Consider the following 15,368-nt stretch of genomic DNA (forward strand, 5'->3'; position numbering starts at 1 on the left):
GATAAGCAATGGACCGCGACACAAAAAATGCCTCCCTGGCCTGAGCGATAAATAATGAGCTGAGCAGTGTGCCCCTCGCATTTCAGTGCAGTGAATACTACTCTTGAATACAAGCCTCGTCGTTTACATGCACAAAATTTTATTAAACTAAACAACAGTACAAGTTGTGCATGTCTACAGCATGTTATAACGGAAGCACAAGTTGCTCCGAGAAAAATATGCTCATTAAATTATCAGACACAACTCACAAAAACGAAACATCAAAAATGTTGGTGCCACCATGCGCATAGCAAATAAATGCTGATAAACAAAACTACTGGTGCTAAACTCCACTCAATAGCAACTACTTACACGTTGTAAAAACATCGTAGCATTTGCAAGCATTGCAACAGATTTGTAGCATAACTTCACAAAAAAGGATGTACAGTCGAGTCACAAATTCTAGAATTTGGAAGTTACTGAAATCACAGAACAACGGATATAATGGAACTTCATTGGTCAATTTGCAAGGGGAACTGGAAGAAGGAGATAAAGCATGTGACAAAACTCGTTCGGAACGTACTGGTTCTAACTAAAAAAAATTTAAAAAGTGAGCTCTGGCTGCTGGTAACAACCAGACAGACTCTGTTGTGGCAAATACGAAAAAATATTTTTGCAGGTCTCGCCACATCAAAGCTGGTGTCGCACATGTTCGCAGCCATCTTGGCATTAGAGTTCGCATACTTGAGACCAACTTCAGAAAGGAAGATTCAGATCTAATAGGGCATTTTTCGTGCTCTACAACTAAACCTTGGCAGTTACTTTGGTTCCAGTCACACACTTTCTTCTGCACAACAACACATTAACGTTATTTATCTTCTCTTCTCTGTCATCAGCCTGGTTAAAAAAGGTTTGCCAAACTGCACAAAAGCATCAGCGACCCATTTGCCTGGCTAAATTAACCCCCCCGCTTGCTTGGCCAATCCCCCTCAGTTTGCCAGAACAGCTCGCGCCACTTATTTTTGGGCTATCACCATCACCACTCCGCAACATCCACTTTAGCAATGCTGTACAATTCCAACCAAATTAGTTCAGATACAGTGGCTTGAAATTGATTTAGGCACTATTTTTTAAAATCAGACGTTTACACCCCACCAGCCGTACAGCAATGTCAGCTTCAAGATGGAACAAATACAAGAAGACATTGACACCACAGCAGAGATCACCACAGGACGAAATCCCAAGATAACAGCAACAACTCCCCGAACATACAACCGGTGTTGTTTCTTCCGCGTCGTTCTTGTCCCATTGGGGGCAAAACCAGGGGGCAGGTGCGTAGGGGGCCGATGGCAGGGATCAGAGGTGGGCGAATTTATTCATACACTATGTACAGCGTGCGCCACTCAAGTCCACTGGCGCAGGCAAGCACTGGACAGTTCCGCCGTTGCAACGCCCTGCTCGCTTCACCACATGTTGTAGTCGACCTCGTCGTTGTCGAAGGCCAGGAAGAAACCGAGGATGGTGATGAAGACGACGACGTTGCCGGCGAGAACGAGGCCGCACGCACTCCACTGGATCTGTGCGGGGAAAGAGAAGAAACTCGGTGGCTAAGGCATCGTGCTGCCGAAATTCACGTGTGTCGAGATTTTTTCGGCGCATGTTAAGGGGGGCCATGCAGACAAAACACAAGTTTGGTTCATTCGAAAGATTGCCTCGTAGAATCAAACTGACACCACTTTTGACACACACTTCGCTCAAATAAGCTATACAATTAGTAAAAAAAAGGGAACGGCCATGCGACCCACTAGCTCATTTCCCACAACAGAACCTATGATGTCACATGCGTCCAGCTGTGCGATTGGCTGAGGCCGGCAAAAGCAAACGCAAATTAGGCAAGGCTTATAAGCTTGCCGAAGGCGCTATTTGTGCTTAAATGTACCGCATATTCGTCTCACAGCGGTAAGAATGGTGGGGTAAACAATGAAAGTTAAGAAAATACGCGTGAGTATAGAAGTATCGACGCACACTGCTGTTGGTACTGGGTGCACTACGCTTGTTTTAGCTGCACAGCAGTCCGCCGCTTTGGAGTTGTCTTACACAACCCTGGCCGATTGGCGAAAGCGACGTTGTCTTACGTGACCCTGTTTGTCGAGGATACCCCGTGTTTCACGAAACGATTACTTTCTGCTGTCACAAAAACAAGCCAGGTGCAAATACGGTCAAAAACAAAGTGACGGCAGACAACGGTCCATGGATCAGTATGGTAGTGCCACCTGGGAGGACTGACGGCAAGCAAGGCTGCAGAGCTGAATGACGCAGTGGAAGTTGGTTTGAATGCGCGCACTTAAAGGAGCCATGAAGAGAAAATGCAAGTTTGTTTTATACGAAAGATTTCGTGTTTTATAGTGCCCCCAGCACTTGTCCGTATACAAACGATGCTTTATTCACTGAGAAATTAATTAATTTAAGTTCAAATTTCGATTTTCCTGCTAAATCGTTTGTTTTCGTGGTCTGCAATGACATCACAGGAACCGACCGCTCCACAGCCTAGAGTAACTTGATTCACGCGTCCGCCGTACAGGGTATACATCATACAGGGTACAGATGATACAGATGATACAGGGTACCCTGTACATGTCAGGGTACAGATGCGTATACGCTGGCGCCGCCATTTTGGGTCACTCGCTCGCCGCCGAAGCAAGTCATTGTGTCAAAACCACATCAAAAGTATCGCCGCAACGCGGTTTACTGGCGAAGTTTGAATCATCTTATCTGTTCCGCGTTGCTAGGTATCGTGAGAAACGAAGAGAACAACGCGTTGAGCACGTTGACCTAATTGCAGTGGCACGGGACCGTTCAAAGGGTGTCTCCACCCTGCAGGGTGGTGGTGTCTTCGAGAAACCCCGTTCTGAACCTAGATGGCGCCACCATACCGTGGCAAGCCGTTTGCTGCCTTTGGTTTGTTTTTGACCGTAATTAAACCTGGCTTGTTTTTGTTCTGGGAGAAAATAATCGTTTCCTGAAACAGTGCTCGCTCGACAAATATGATCACGTAAGACACCGTTGCTTGCGTCAATCGGCCAGTGTCGTCTGAGACAACCCCAAAGCCCCGCAGTGCTGTGCAGCTGAACCAAGCATAGTGCACGCAGTACCAACAGCTGTACGCATCAATACTTCTATGTTTACATGTGCTTTCGTAACTTCCACTGTTTGTCCCACCATTCTTATTGCTTTATAAAGAATGTGCCCTAAATTTAAGCGCAAATCGCTCGTACGGCTAGCTTATAAGCTCTACCTAATTTGTGTCTGCTTGTGCCGCTCTCCGCCAATCCCAGAGCTGTCACATGTGACATCACAGGTTCTGTTGCGGGAAATGAGCTGGCGAGTCGCATGGCCATTCCCTTTTTCCTAATTATGTAGCTTATTTGAGCGAAGTCTACGTTAAAAGTGGTATCAGTATTATTCTAACAAGGTAATCTTTTGAATGAACCAAACTTGTGTTTTATCTTCATGGCTCCTTTAAGACTTCACTGCTGATGTCCCGAAAACACACGATATGGCAAGAGAATTTGATTAATTTTTCAGTGAGGACGGCATCATTTGCTGCCGGACAAGTGTTAGGGGCACTATAAAACACAAAATATTTCGACTGAAACAAACTTGTATTTGTTTTTTGTATTTTGTTTACATGGCCCCTTCCAAGATTCCCAGACAGTCAAAATTAGTCCGAAGCCCTCCACTACAGCGCTCATCATAACCAAGGTGTAGCTTAGGTGTGTTAAATCCCAAAATTTCAATGATAAGTTGCACTGCGCAATAAAAGAGTAAAGACGTGATCGAAGGAAAGTACAAGTCACGGCAGGTGGGTGTTGCGCACCTCACTTCTGCTTCATAGTGTAATGCTCCAAAGCTACAGGCACGACTGGGGTTGGATGGTACGGCCAAACGGACCCCTTTCTTCAGTTGTAGCAGAAATAACTGGTTACAACTTTTTTTTTCACTGTATTTAAACATCCAAAACAAAAAAAGAAGACGATGACCAGTCTAAAAAATTGTTCCTAACATTTCAGTTTCTAGTATGGAAGCCTTGCTCACAATATGTTTTCACTTCTGTGACGGAAGCCAAAACTTCAAGGAATAGGAGGGAAAAAAATCGCACAGCAACGGTGGAACTTGGCAAATTATGGAGCAATAAATTCGACGTCGCCGCAAAGGGCACTCTGCAGGGCTTGGTAATCTCACCATTACTCTTCAATTTATCAATTATAAACCTACCTAACCACCTAAATGCCAAAAACTTCAAGAACTATTTTTTTTTAAAAACTGGTCGGCATTCTTTTTTTTTTTTCCTTCAAATATACACTTTTGGTTAGACGGAATTCTGTCACACTCGACTTCATTTGAGTGCTGCTATAAACTAGTTCGACTGCATAGCAATGCATACGTAGTTGGTACCCGAGTTACTTAATAGTATGCACCAGTTGTGAAACTTCCCCTAGGACCCGTGTATCAAAAGCCAGTTGGCAATTGGCCCGTGCACTGAGGCAGCATAAAGCAAGTTGACTATCCTGTCATTTCTCGGCAGAAAGTTAAAGTAGTACTGAAGTGCTTCCAGCTGATGTTGTAAATCGTAAAACCATGGAAAAAAGATTACCTCATTTCATCATCATCATCACCATCATCCTATCTACACCCACAGCAGGGCAAAGGCCTCTCCCATAAACCTCCAATTATCCCGGTCCTGTGCTAACTGCGACCAGTTTATCCCCACAAACTCCTTGATCTCGTATGCCCTACTAAAACTTTCTGCCGCCCCCTTCCACGCTTGCCTTCTCTCGGGATCCACTCTGAAAATTACGTTTTATTGTTGGCCCGTATGACGTCATTCTTGCTCATAACACGTCACTGTGGCACAAAATTTGAAAGTTTTTAAATACTTCTTGCTTTTTTTTTCATTAAAAAAACATCTTTTGCAGCTGTAATGGAGCTGAGTGAGATACAGAATCCTAGTTCTTTCAAACTAAACGAAGTTGTATTTTCTCTTCATGGCTCCTTCAAGTGGAGTGTCGCAACTGGCGCATAGTAAAGAACCCTGGGTGTTGCGCACAGCTTGTAGTGCAAAGGCTGCCGGTCTCACCACCGCATGGGGTGCCGCCGGCGACCGTGCCAGCACCAGTGGCAGGCCAAAGGCCGAGATGACGATGCCCGTGGTGATGAAGTAGGCCAGCTCCTGCGCCGCGCTCGAGCTCGCCATGTCCTCCTTGTAGCGGCGAGCAATCAACGTCGGCAGCGGCGACAGCACGTAGAAGAGGACCACGAAGAAGGGGTACCAATTGCTGCACGCACAGCAACATGGACACACCAGTCGTCAGTTTCGTAAAGGGGGGCACACATCATAGATCAACGTTTCAGGTTGTTTTTATCCACATTTACTCGATTCTAACCACCCCCTTTTTCCCCCAAGATCGCGATGCTCAAAGTGAGGGGGGTGTTCCGCTTAGATTCGAAAAACCAAAATTACTTAACCCCCCCTCGCCCCTTTTGTTCTGCTTAGATTCGAAAACCAAAATTACTTAATCCCCCCTCGGCCCTTTTGTTCCGCTTAGACTCGAAAACCAAAATTACCTAACCCCCCCTCGCCCCTTTTTTTCCGTGGCCATTTCTCGACAGGACGGGCACAAGGAATGCTTTATTTGACCAATATTCAACCGAAAAATGGACACAGACAGTGAACCCACTGCTTGCGCCTGACACTCAGTCGCCACCCTCACTGCCACTCGAGTCCTTTGTGCAGCTTGGGCCACCGCTTTCACTATCCCCCAGCAGGTCATCTGATTCGTTGAAGTTGTTTGTAATCGAAAGCTTAATAAATGACTTGGCCCACAACGTCAACTCGAGCCCGCTTCCACGCGTCTGAAATCCACCTTGCAATGGTTGCTTAGATTCGCATGCAATTTTTTTTTTTTTCCTAATTTTTTCCGAAGGCCGGGGAGGGTGCTTAGAATCAAGGGGTGCTTATAATCGAGTAAATATGAATTGCTTCCTAATGAACTTTCAGCTGTGAGTTCAGCGCTGCGCTGTTGTTCCTTCCTCTGTTGCCCTGTTTCCTTCGCGCCGCTTTTAAAATGTCGAACTTCAACCAACTAGCCAAACTTGCCGTCCTTCTATAGAGCACCTCAGAGATTTGTCAGTGCGGCCTAGTTGATAAAACAAAAGGAAAGTACAAACAGGGAAGGGGCGCAACAGAGGCGAGACAAGCAACTGCTGTAGTATCTCTTTTTTGTTATCACCATGCTCCTTTCATTGAAAAGCTGTGCGGTCTGGCTCCAGCAACGTTCCTGACATAACACACGGTGTTGCTGCAACCTAGGGCCAGGCAGCAACCTGCCAGGTGTTTGCTAATTTAGCTGACGGGTGGCAGACAGAACAGAAGCATGTGTAAGTGATCTCGTTGAGCTGCAGAAGGCTCCGCAACCTAACTAGCTTCAAGCTGAGAAATGGTCTCGTCACCTACAAGGCATTATGCAGGCCTGCAGAACGAGATTTAAATAAAATTTTAGTTCGTTGTGGAACCACAGCATCGCAGCAATACATTTTTATCGCGGTGGTTTTTTGCAGCGCCAAAATTCTGAGCTTTGTTTATTTCCCAGTGTCACTTTTTTAAGCGGTCACTGATTGGCTGAAGGCAGATGACAAGACCTGATAATAAGCAACCAAGGGTAGGTATTGGATTCTGTGCACGCAGACGATTGGCAAGCGGAAGTACGCCACCATTGGATACACATTCCGAAATAGACACAATATTCTTTAAAAACGAAACTGGTCGTCTTACTCACCTGGGCTGTGGCAGTGCACAACCCAGCACCAGTAGGGTCATCCCCACTGACCCCAGGAAGGCAAGGGCAACAAGTCTGGACAGAAGATGGAGAGGTCAGGGTTATTCACACTTTGTCATTGACAACGGACAGCACAACGGTCACTTGAGGCTTAGTATAAACCTTATATCTGTTCATTTGTAGCCAGCAGCATCACTTGTGGGCCTGCAGACAGCTAACTTACAAGCCACTTAACCTTTGTGGTGTACTCGCACTTAAATGGCCCTGTCGAACTCGAAGGTCCTCCGCTTAAATTTAATGCAAAAACCTCCAACCACCATTTCTAGCGATTATAGCTCTATTCTATGGCACAAACTTCCTTCTTTTTGCTTTATTTTTCTTATATTCCTTCTCTTATATTCCTTATCTTCTTATGTTCTCTATCCCTTCTTATAGCTCGATTCTATGGCACAAACCTCCGTCTTATAGTTCTATTCTTATATTCCTCATCTTCTTATGTACTCTACCCCTTCTTATAGCTCTATTCTATGTCACAAACTTGACAGCGTTACCGGGAGCCAGAGGCCAAGCCAGGCGACATTTGCGTCGCCTTAGCCTCGGGACCATGTACACCATCCTGCTAAAATAAGCTACGAACTTCTATACTTGCGGGTCTCCAATTAAGCTAAGCACCAACCTTATCCATACTTCCATCTTCCAACGCCCACTGGTCGTACTGTTCGATGCTTACGGGTTTGGAATTTACTGTAATCCGTGCCTCGCTACGCTGCGACTGAACTTGCGGGCACTTTGCAAATTGTCCGTAGAAACACCACTTTTCCTTCCTTACTGATAGCAACGCAACGCACAACGACAACGGCACGCCTACAGTTAAAACACGCCGCGGCTTCGGAGGCAACGATTTACTATTTTCCTTTTCCAAGAGCTTACGGTGTATGCGTAGGTAGATAAGGTGCCCGGCCAAAAAGAAAAAAATAAGTGCGCACTGTGTCTGAAAAGCAACGTCAAAAATGCCTGTGACTCATCGAATTATTACGGTAAAAAAAGATAGAAAGTGACTTACGCTGTCGGTTGCACCCAGTAGAGCAAATGGAAATGAAAGGCAAAACGGGAGAAAAAGTTTCAGTTAGCAATTTGTCATATGAAACTAGAAAAGGCGAGCAGTTTGGGGGTAACAGCAGTTCACCTGTCAGGCGACAACCTGCCCGCAACATGGCCCCAAAACGCGATAGAACAACAAAATAACAGAAAAAATAATGAGATTTGGAGCCTTCGTCCTCAATCAGCGATAATAAATCAGGCTCATGTGAAGGAACGCATTATTTTTCTTCGAAAGTTTGACACCAAAACAAGCATCGCGTTATTGATCTGCCTTACAGAAAGCGCTACGGCGCCAGGCAAATATTTCCCGTATTCTTAGGAGTTTTATCTTAAAATGCGGTGATCTCAAAAAGATAAGCGTGCAGCATTGTTCTACTCTGGCGTATGCACTGATAAGAAGACAGGAAAATCGCAAAACGAAAGCGCTTGCAACTCACGCTACCTTTGATGCCCGCCATGATGGTAACTGGCTTCGATCGGCGCTCCGCAGTTCGTAATTAAACAGTTTCAGAAATTAAACTTTTTAATGACGCAAATTCAAACCTTGTTATTTTTATTTTTATATTAATATCACTTACTTAATATTTTGATAACTGCCGCACATTTTGTCCTAAATTTGCAATGCCATTGGTGTCGAGGCATTTAGTGCCGCGCGCCATCATACGGCCAAGGCAGCAAATAAATTCTGCGCCGTGATTAGTGACACAGCGGCAGGCTCAAACAGATGGTAGAGGTCCTACTGCTTTTCTAGCCTATGCTTCGGGTTGGAAAGTAGGAAATCGTGCAGAGGTTGTTGTAGTCCAAAAGTTTGCGGGATGCTGTGCACTTGCTGTCCTAAATTTGATTGGGATGAAGCAAGTTTGCGAAGAGATTCTGTGGTTCAACTCAGTGGCGCACCTACGGGGGGCCCACCGAGTCGACAGCCGAAACTGAACGGGCGAAGATTGTTGTCCCGGAAGCTCTTAGTTCAATATCGAAAAATATTTTATTTCACTGGCATTAAGAAATAAAAGAAAAAAACAGGAGTCTAAAAGCATTTATGACTGCGCTGATCAACTTGCGCATAACTTGAAGTAGTTTAAGAAAAAGAACGAGAAAACTTTTCAGCGACAGAAAAAGTGTCTGTGGGTGGGAAATTTCTTAATACGTATATATATAGGAATCCCTGGGAGGTTTAAAATAATCAGTAGCTTCCCCTCCCCACGGCGCGCAATTGTAGGGCCACATTACACCGCTTTCTGAACTTTTTTGCGCAACTGCAGTCGCGAGATTTGAATCATTCGTCGACAAAAAAGAGAGAAAGAAAGGACGATTAAATTTTCTGTAGGTTGGGACCAAGCTATTATTGTCGAGCTTGCTGCCATCTGACCTCAAAACAAATAAGAAGATCAAATCGATTTTATTTTATTTTATATCTAAAACAACTGTTTTCTTTTTTTCAATACTGATTCATTTGTGTTTTATATTTATCCTTGTCAATTTGCCCTGTGTGTCGTACATATGTTAATGCCAACATCATATCCTATCCCCCCTATATCCTATATCCTATACCCTATATCCTATCCCCCTCTGGCTCTGACGTCAGCTTAGGGATTCGCGCCGCTGTCGTCTGCTACACTCCGCTTGTGCGGAGCAGCAGCGCCTGTGCTCAGAATCGCCGGCTTTTATGTTTTAGTGCATTAAAGAGCGTACTTCCAGTAATGCACTTTTTTTTTTTGCCAGCTTCTGGCAACTCTGAATAATTTCAAGCTGTATAGCGCACAAGTTCGCAACACACAAGGAGAGAGAGAACAATTTTCTTCAGAGCATCGGGAAGACGATCGTTTTCAATTCGTCTTTTCTAGCTTATTTACGAGGTTCAGTGCTCAAAGCTTCTAGATAAGTATTCAAAATGCGTAGGCTTCCCTAAAGTATGTTTGAGATGCTCTTATGAAGACTCAACGGTCTAATGCTACGCACTTAGCAGGAGTCCCCTACACGCTGATCACACGGCAGGAAATAAAGCGGCTGTCTTCTATTTCTTTCATTGTTGTTGGCTTGTATCAGATGAATGTTTTTTTTTTGTCCAATGCTTCTATTTTTCTGCACCGCCACAAACGTCTTATTAGGAAGTTTGGGGAGATTTTGAAGGCTCATAAAGTTTGTGGGAATATTTTCTTCAGGCTGTACCCATACATAACGTTCTTCACAAATTGGCTTTCGTTACGCGGCGGCGTGCTAGAAGGTGTCTATCCGCAGCGTGTGTTTATTTGCATGCAAGTAGAATGAGGAAGTTTAATTGTGCTACGCCACCGCGAAACGGCGCAGACAACGTTGTCCAGAGTACTCCAAGGCGGCTTTTGTGCCCCGAATTTCAATACTAACCATCATTATCATAACGAACTATTACGGTGTTGACGGCTTCATATACTCGCTCACAAACGCAATAAATAGTATAGGTGCCGGTTTCCACTATAAAAATAATCGAAACCGATAAGTATGTCCAAGCAGCTCTTCATTGTTTTCCAACCCTTCCAGGCGTAAAGAACAAATCCTGGACTACTCTGGAGGGCATGCTATGAATTGAGGAAAATTACTGTTACTCTCTTGTCCTGGACTGAGGACCCCGACCACTAACCAGCTAGATTTCACCGTTAAAAAGTTTTCTCCTACCTCTCCTCCTTCTCCTCCTCCTCTTCTTGGGTGCAGTTTTACTATACGATCTGAATATTGAAAAGATATGACTCTGGGAAATGTACCGAAATATCCCTCCAGGTCTGACAAACATAGTCTTACTGCATTTTTACCGTAGAAAGCCTCCATACTGATTAGAAGCCTGGTATAAAGTCAGCACGCGTTTATACGCACAGTAGGTTATTTGGAATTCAACCTACCGTTTTGGCGGCCCATAATGCGTGTCGGCATACTTTCATGCAGTGACAACATAAAGTGATGTGATACAATACTTTCGAGCTTTCGGTAAGGATGCGAAAACTATTTTACTTTACATGCGATTAAATGCCTTCTGCCAAAGCCGAAAGCCCCGAAGGGCTGGAATTTGTTTTGGTCTTGCATTTCAGCTGTTGTCGGTTATTAGCAGCTGGCTGTTCCCTTTGTTCCAAAGATTGCTGAATACATAAGCTGACGCCTAGCTCCGACCCTTCGCGCTCCGCATAGGACCAGCTTCGCAAGGAATGGGGCGACGCCGGCAATATTTCTTCCGCAGCGGTATCTAAAACTACAAATCACGCCTTGAGCTAGTGTATGCGATTTTAAGTCTACTGTTATGATAAAAAGTAATGCATACGCAAAGTGTGCTGCGGACAAGCATCAGACGTACACCGCGCGCAAAGAAACCGCAGGGAGAGCGAGCCCGAGTGAAGCAGACGACAAATGCGATAATCCCTAAGCCGACGTCACGGAGGCGCGCTTCGCAGCGCCGCCCGTGGTCGCGCTCACCGCCAATAGCCCGTGTTCTAGATGTGCTCCTGGTTCCTTTGAGCGACTCGCAGAAATTATTCCAGTTTTGTCCGGATAGTTGGTCTCCCCATTCCTTTGCTTGCCTCGTGATTTCTTTGATTCTTTGTTTGAGTTTCCAGTTTTTCTTTTGATTCTTCCATCTTTTCTTGGGGCTTCTCCTTGCATCCCACAGGTGAGCTAACTAAATGGTTGTCTGTGTTTGGGGTCAGTTCAGTTCTCTGTATGTTCTTTGTGGAGTTCTTGTGTTTATTTTTAAGGTTGTTACACCAGCTGCTAATTTCCTCAATTTTCGTTTTGTTTTCTTCCATTTGCATGGAGTCTCTTCTCTATTTTGTAGCGTAAGCTATACTGGCTGAGGTTGAGCAGTTTCGCGTGGATATTGAAGGGCCGCTGTGTGCAAGCGCGAGGAGCATTGGATTGGATCGAATTGGATTGGATTTGGATTGGATTGGATTGGATTGGATATGCAATTCAATTGGAGTACGGGTGCGTAGAGAATTGAGTCTGCACATTCGCCAGTCTGCGCATTCCAGAGGAGTGACGTCGTAGCCGCGGCGGACGCACTGGCGCCGGCGCGTGCCCAGCTGTGAGCCTCCGTTGCGCAGTAGCCAAGTCTGACGCTGCGCCGGAACCGCTTGACAGCCGTTTCGCGTGGCTCCTGGAGAGCCGTGCTAGAGTGTACTAGAATAGTCTAGGTCACTCTAGCCGTGCAGCGGGAGGAGCCATGCGCGAGGAGCAGTGACTGGACTGGACTGGACTGGACCGAACCGGACTCGACTGGCTGGACTGGACTGGATTGGAATGGATTGGATTGGTTTGGAAATCGTTTTAGCAACAGTAAGCATGATAATCAGCTAATCCTAGACAACCAGAAACCTAAGAATAACCAGCTGAACCTTAGCTCACGCTACGTATATCTTGGCATATCCGGGCTAAGCCATTGCTAATTTTTTTTTGCGCGGCCGCTTTTCCCGCTTACTCTCGTAAAAAACTACCCTATGAGCGTTCCTAACTAAATGAACGCGGGCTGCCGGTTATATACGCAGACTTTGCCTGAAATGTACCCGCAGTTTTCTTTGCGCTAAACAACGGGGAGATGTATGACAAGCGCCAGTGTTCACGAGGTTCGAACGGTTATGACTATTTATAGGGGCTACGCCCACCTCCCATCGCGGGAACCCTGGTGTGATGCGACGCTGAGGGGGGTTCAAGCGCAACGGAGAGCAACCGTCGACCGAAAGGCCGCCGGAGAGCGGCACACCGGTGCGCAGCGCGCCCGAAGGAGAGGAGACCGCGGAGAGAGAGAGTACTGCGCATGCGCAGCACCGCGCGCAGCGCCGCCCACCGGCGGAGTGAGAGCGCGCTGGGCCGCACACCCGCAGATGTTGAGAGAGAGCGTTCGCGTCGCATCACACCAGGGTCACCCAGGGTTCCCGCGAGGGGAGGTGGGCGTAATTTTTTTATTTACATTGGACGCGAAAACGCGCCGGAGACACGAAAAGCCCACTGAGCGAGCCGCACGGTCGCTGTGCAGGTGGTGCAGGCGGCGGCCACGGCCGCGAAGTGGCCCAGGCCGGCGCAGGTAGCTCGAGTGATAGCTTGTTACCGCTGCACGAAATTGTACCCAAGTTCCTTTCATGGCAGCTTATATGAGAAAGGAGTTAATGATGCGATGGCGGGTTGCATTAAAAATTGTCATCTTCACCGCTTACGAGAGCGGCAATCGAATATCCGCCGCAGTGCTAAGCCGAACACATCTGTAGGCGGACGTGTAGGCAGACCGGCCGGCTGCTCCCAGCGCGCGTCTGCCACCCACTGCTTCGAGCGTCGCGCGTCGTTATTTAGCCGCGGCAGCATTCGCACTCGCAGCGCCTGCGTCACGTCCACGGTCGCTTTTTAATTAAGCGGCTCATGAGATCAGTACGTGGGGGCATTCGCAGAAACTGCCGGCGATACGGATTCGACAGTACTACGGCAGCTCTGCTTTGTGATATCACTCCGACGGTCACGTTGTCAGCTTAGTTCACACAAAATCCATCGGTTTGTGGCACCCGTTGAAACCGAAACTGCGACTGGCCGCATTGAAAATGCCTCTAATTAAACAACCGTCGCACGCTGAAGCAAATGAGGTTTCTACAGGTGATAAGTAGGTCACTAGGTACTTATCGCAACAACAAAAAACAAGATGCAAAATTTTTGTGTCAGTGCCCCTTTAAACCGCGTTGTTTTCGAAGCCTCAGCATGACTCTCTGACGACGGCTCACCAGGCTGTACTTGGGTCCGTTATCTCGCCGCGCCGCCTGATTCCGGCCGTCGCTTGACATCGAGCGTTAGCGAGCCCATAAAGTCGACAGCACTTAAAAAGCGTTACCGGGGTCATTTACCAGTCATCACGACTGGGAGGAAGCTCTGCACAGCAGCCGCCGGGAGACCCAGCTGCGGCTGGTCCGCCGGCCCCTGGACGCGCGGGCACAGGTCATCATCATCATCATCAGGATATCTACGCCCACTGCAGAGCAAAGGCCAATCCCGGTCCTGTGCTAACTGCGACCAATTTATCCCCGCAAACTTCTTGATCTCATCTGCTCACCTAACCATCTGCCGCGCCCTGCCGTGCTTGCCTTCTCTAGGGATACACTCTGTTGCCATTAATGACCAACGTTTATCTAGCCTTGACATTAAATGCCCTGCTCAAGCCCATTTCTTCTTAATTTTTACTGATATGTTTTTAACACGCGTTTGTTCCCTGGCCCACTCCGCTGTCTTCCTGTCCCTTAACGTTACACCTATCTTTTTCCGTTCCATTGCTCGCTGAGTCGCCTTCAATTCAAGCTGAACCCTTTTAGTGATCCTCCAAGCTTCTGCCTCGTAGGTGAGTACTGGTAATATGCAGCTGTTGTACACTTGCTTCTTCAGGGACAATCGTATACACTGTCATTCATAATTTAAGGATGCCTGCCGAATGCACTCCACCCCTTGTTAGGGCGGGAACCGGTAGCCCGCCCTCACAAGGGTCGCTGAGTTTAGGCAGCTGGCAACAGGGGCACCGACTGAAGCGCACCGCTGAGACTCCAACGCCTTGGGTGCTGGGCGTCCCACAAAGAGCTCAACAGCACAAAAGTACGCCTATCTCTCTCTCTCTCTCTCTCTCTCTCTCTCTCTCTCTCTCTCTCTCTCTCTCTCTCTCTCTCTCTCTCTCTCTCTCTCTCTCTCTCTCTCTCTCTCTCTCTCTCTCGTTCCGCCGTGTTCGCATTTTTTTCTTCATGAGTATGCTTCACTGCGCGAGACAGAATTTGGGAAACCCAGCTTAATTTACAAAGCCCATCCTAACATCGATCTCCTTAAAGTCGGCTTCACCTATAAACGCGCCTATTTGGACGAAGACGTCTTTATAGGCATCTTAAGGCGAAATAGGAAGTGTCGGCGGTGAACATGTTTCCGAAGAGAGAAAGTGTGTCAGCTGTGTGCCACAGGCCGGATTAGAATCCAAGAAATCCACATACCTCGTTTGGTTCTTTTCCGACTCATCCCGCCTTGGCATGCATGGATGCTACCCTCTAACCCAGGAGGCAGGCCCACATTGAAGGTCTTTGTGCACCTCCGCCAAGCCCGCCACCGTCGGAAGACCGTGAAACACCCTCTTCCTCCGAGGACTGATAACTCCGCGGCTCGGACTTGAGCTTCTTAATAAAGTGTGCTCTCCTGGCTCTCTCTCCCCTCCCCCCCCCACTCTCTCTCTCTCTTAGCAGCCACACCCATTCCGTGTATTGATTTGATTGATTGTAGGGTTTAACGCGCCAACGCAACGCAGGCGATGAGGCGCGCCGTAGTGGAGGGCTACGGATTAATTTTGACCACGTGGGGATCTTTAACGTGCGCCAAAATCTCGTACACACGGGCGTTTTTGCTTTTCGCTTCCATCAGCAAAGCGGCCGCCGTGGCCGGGAAATGAACCCGCGACCTCGTGCTCAGTAGCGCTATTCTAGTTCACTC

The 15,368-nt window shown here is 47.1% G+C and overlaps 1 protein-coding gene and 1 long non-coding RNA gene across 3 annotated transcripts in view; both read right to left on the bottom strand.

The window, feature by feature from the left end:
• LOC144163053 (uncharacterized) overlaps window positions 1–15,368 on the bottom strand; it is a 487,499-nt gene that overhangs the window by 196,548 nt on the left and 275,583 nt on the right. The gene's annotated exons all lie outside the window — the stretch shown is intronic.
• On the bottom strand, window positions 109–7,897 carry LOC144163050 (leptin receptor gene-related protein-like). Of its 2 annotated transcripts, none has more exons than XM_077693843.1 (4): window positions 7,879–7,897; window positions 6,816–6,890; window positions 5,117–5,315; window positions 109–1,556 (listed from the first exon to the last, which is right to left on the bottom strand). In XM_077693843.1, exons 2-4 carry the CDS (start codon window positions 6,854–6,856, stop codon window positions 1,443–1,445), a joined length of 354 nt encoding a protein of 117 aa, XP_077549969.1. In that variant the 5' UTR covers window positions 6,857–6,890; window positions 7,879–7,897; the 3' UTR covers window positions 109–1,442. The 2 variants fall into 2 exon arrangements, with proteins under 2 accessions (XP_077549969.1, XP_077549968.1); XM_077693842.1 differs by lacking the exon at window positions 7,879–7,897 and adding an exon at window positions 7,492–7,634.

Source organism: Haemaphysalis longicornis, unplaced genomic scaffold, assembly GCF_048455015.1.
Source record: "Haemaphysalis longicornis isolate Haplotype H1 unplaced genomic scaffold, Haemaphysalis longicornis Haplotype H1 scaffold_12, whole genome shotgun sequence".
NCBI lineage: Eukaryota > Metazoa > Arthropoda > Arachnida > Ixodida > Ixodidae > Haemaphysalis > Haemaphysalis longicornis.

Coding starts and splice junctions, on each gene's coding strand:
- LOC144163050 (XM_077693842.1), bottom strand. Junction 5,316..6,815: donor TGTGCACTGCCACAGCCCAG/GTGAGTAAGACG, acceptor CTGTGCGTGCAG/CAATTGGTACCCCTTCTTCG. Junction 1,557..5,116: donor CGGCGGCACCCCATGCGGTG/GTGAGACCGGCA, acceptor TTCCCCGCACAG/ATCCAGTGGAGTGCGTGCGG.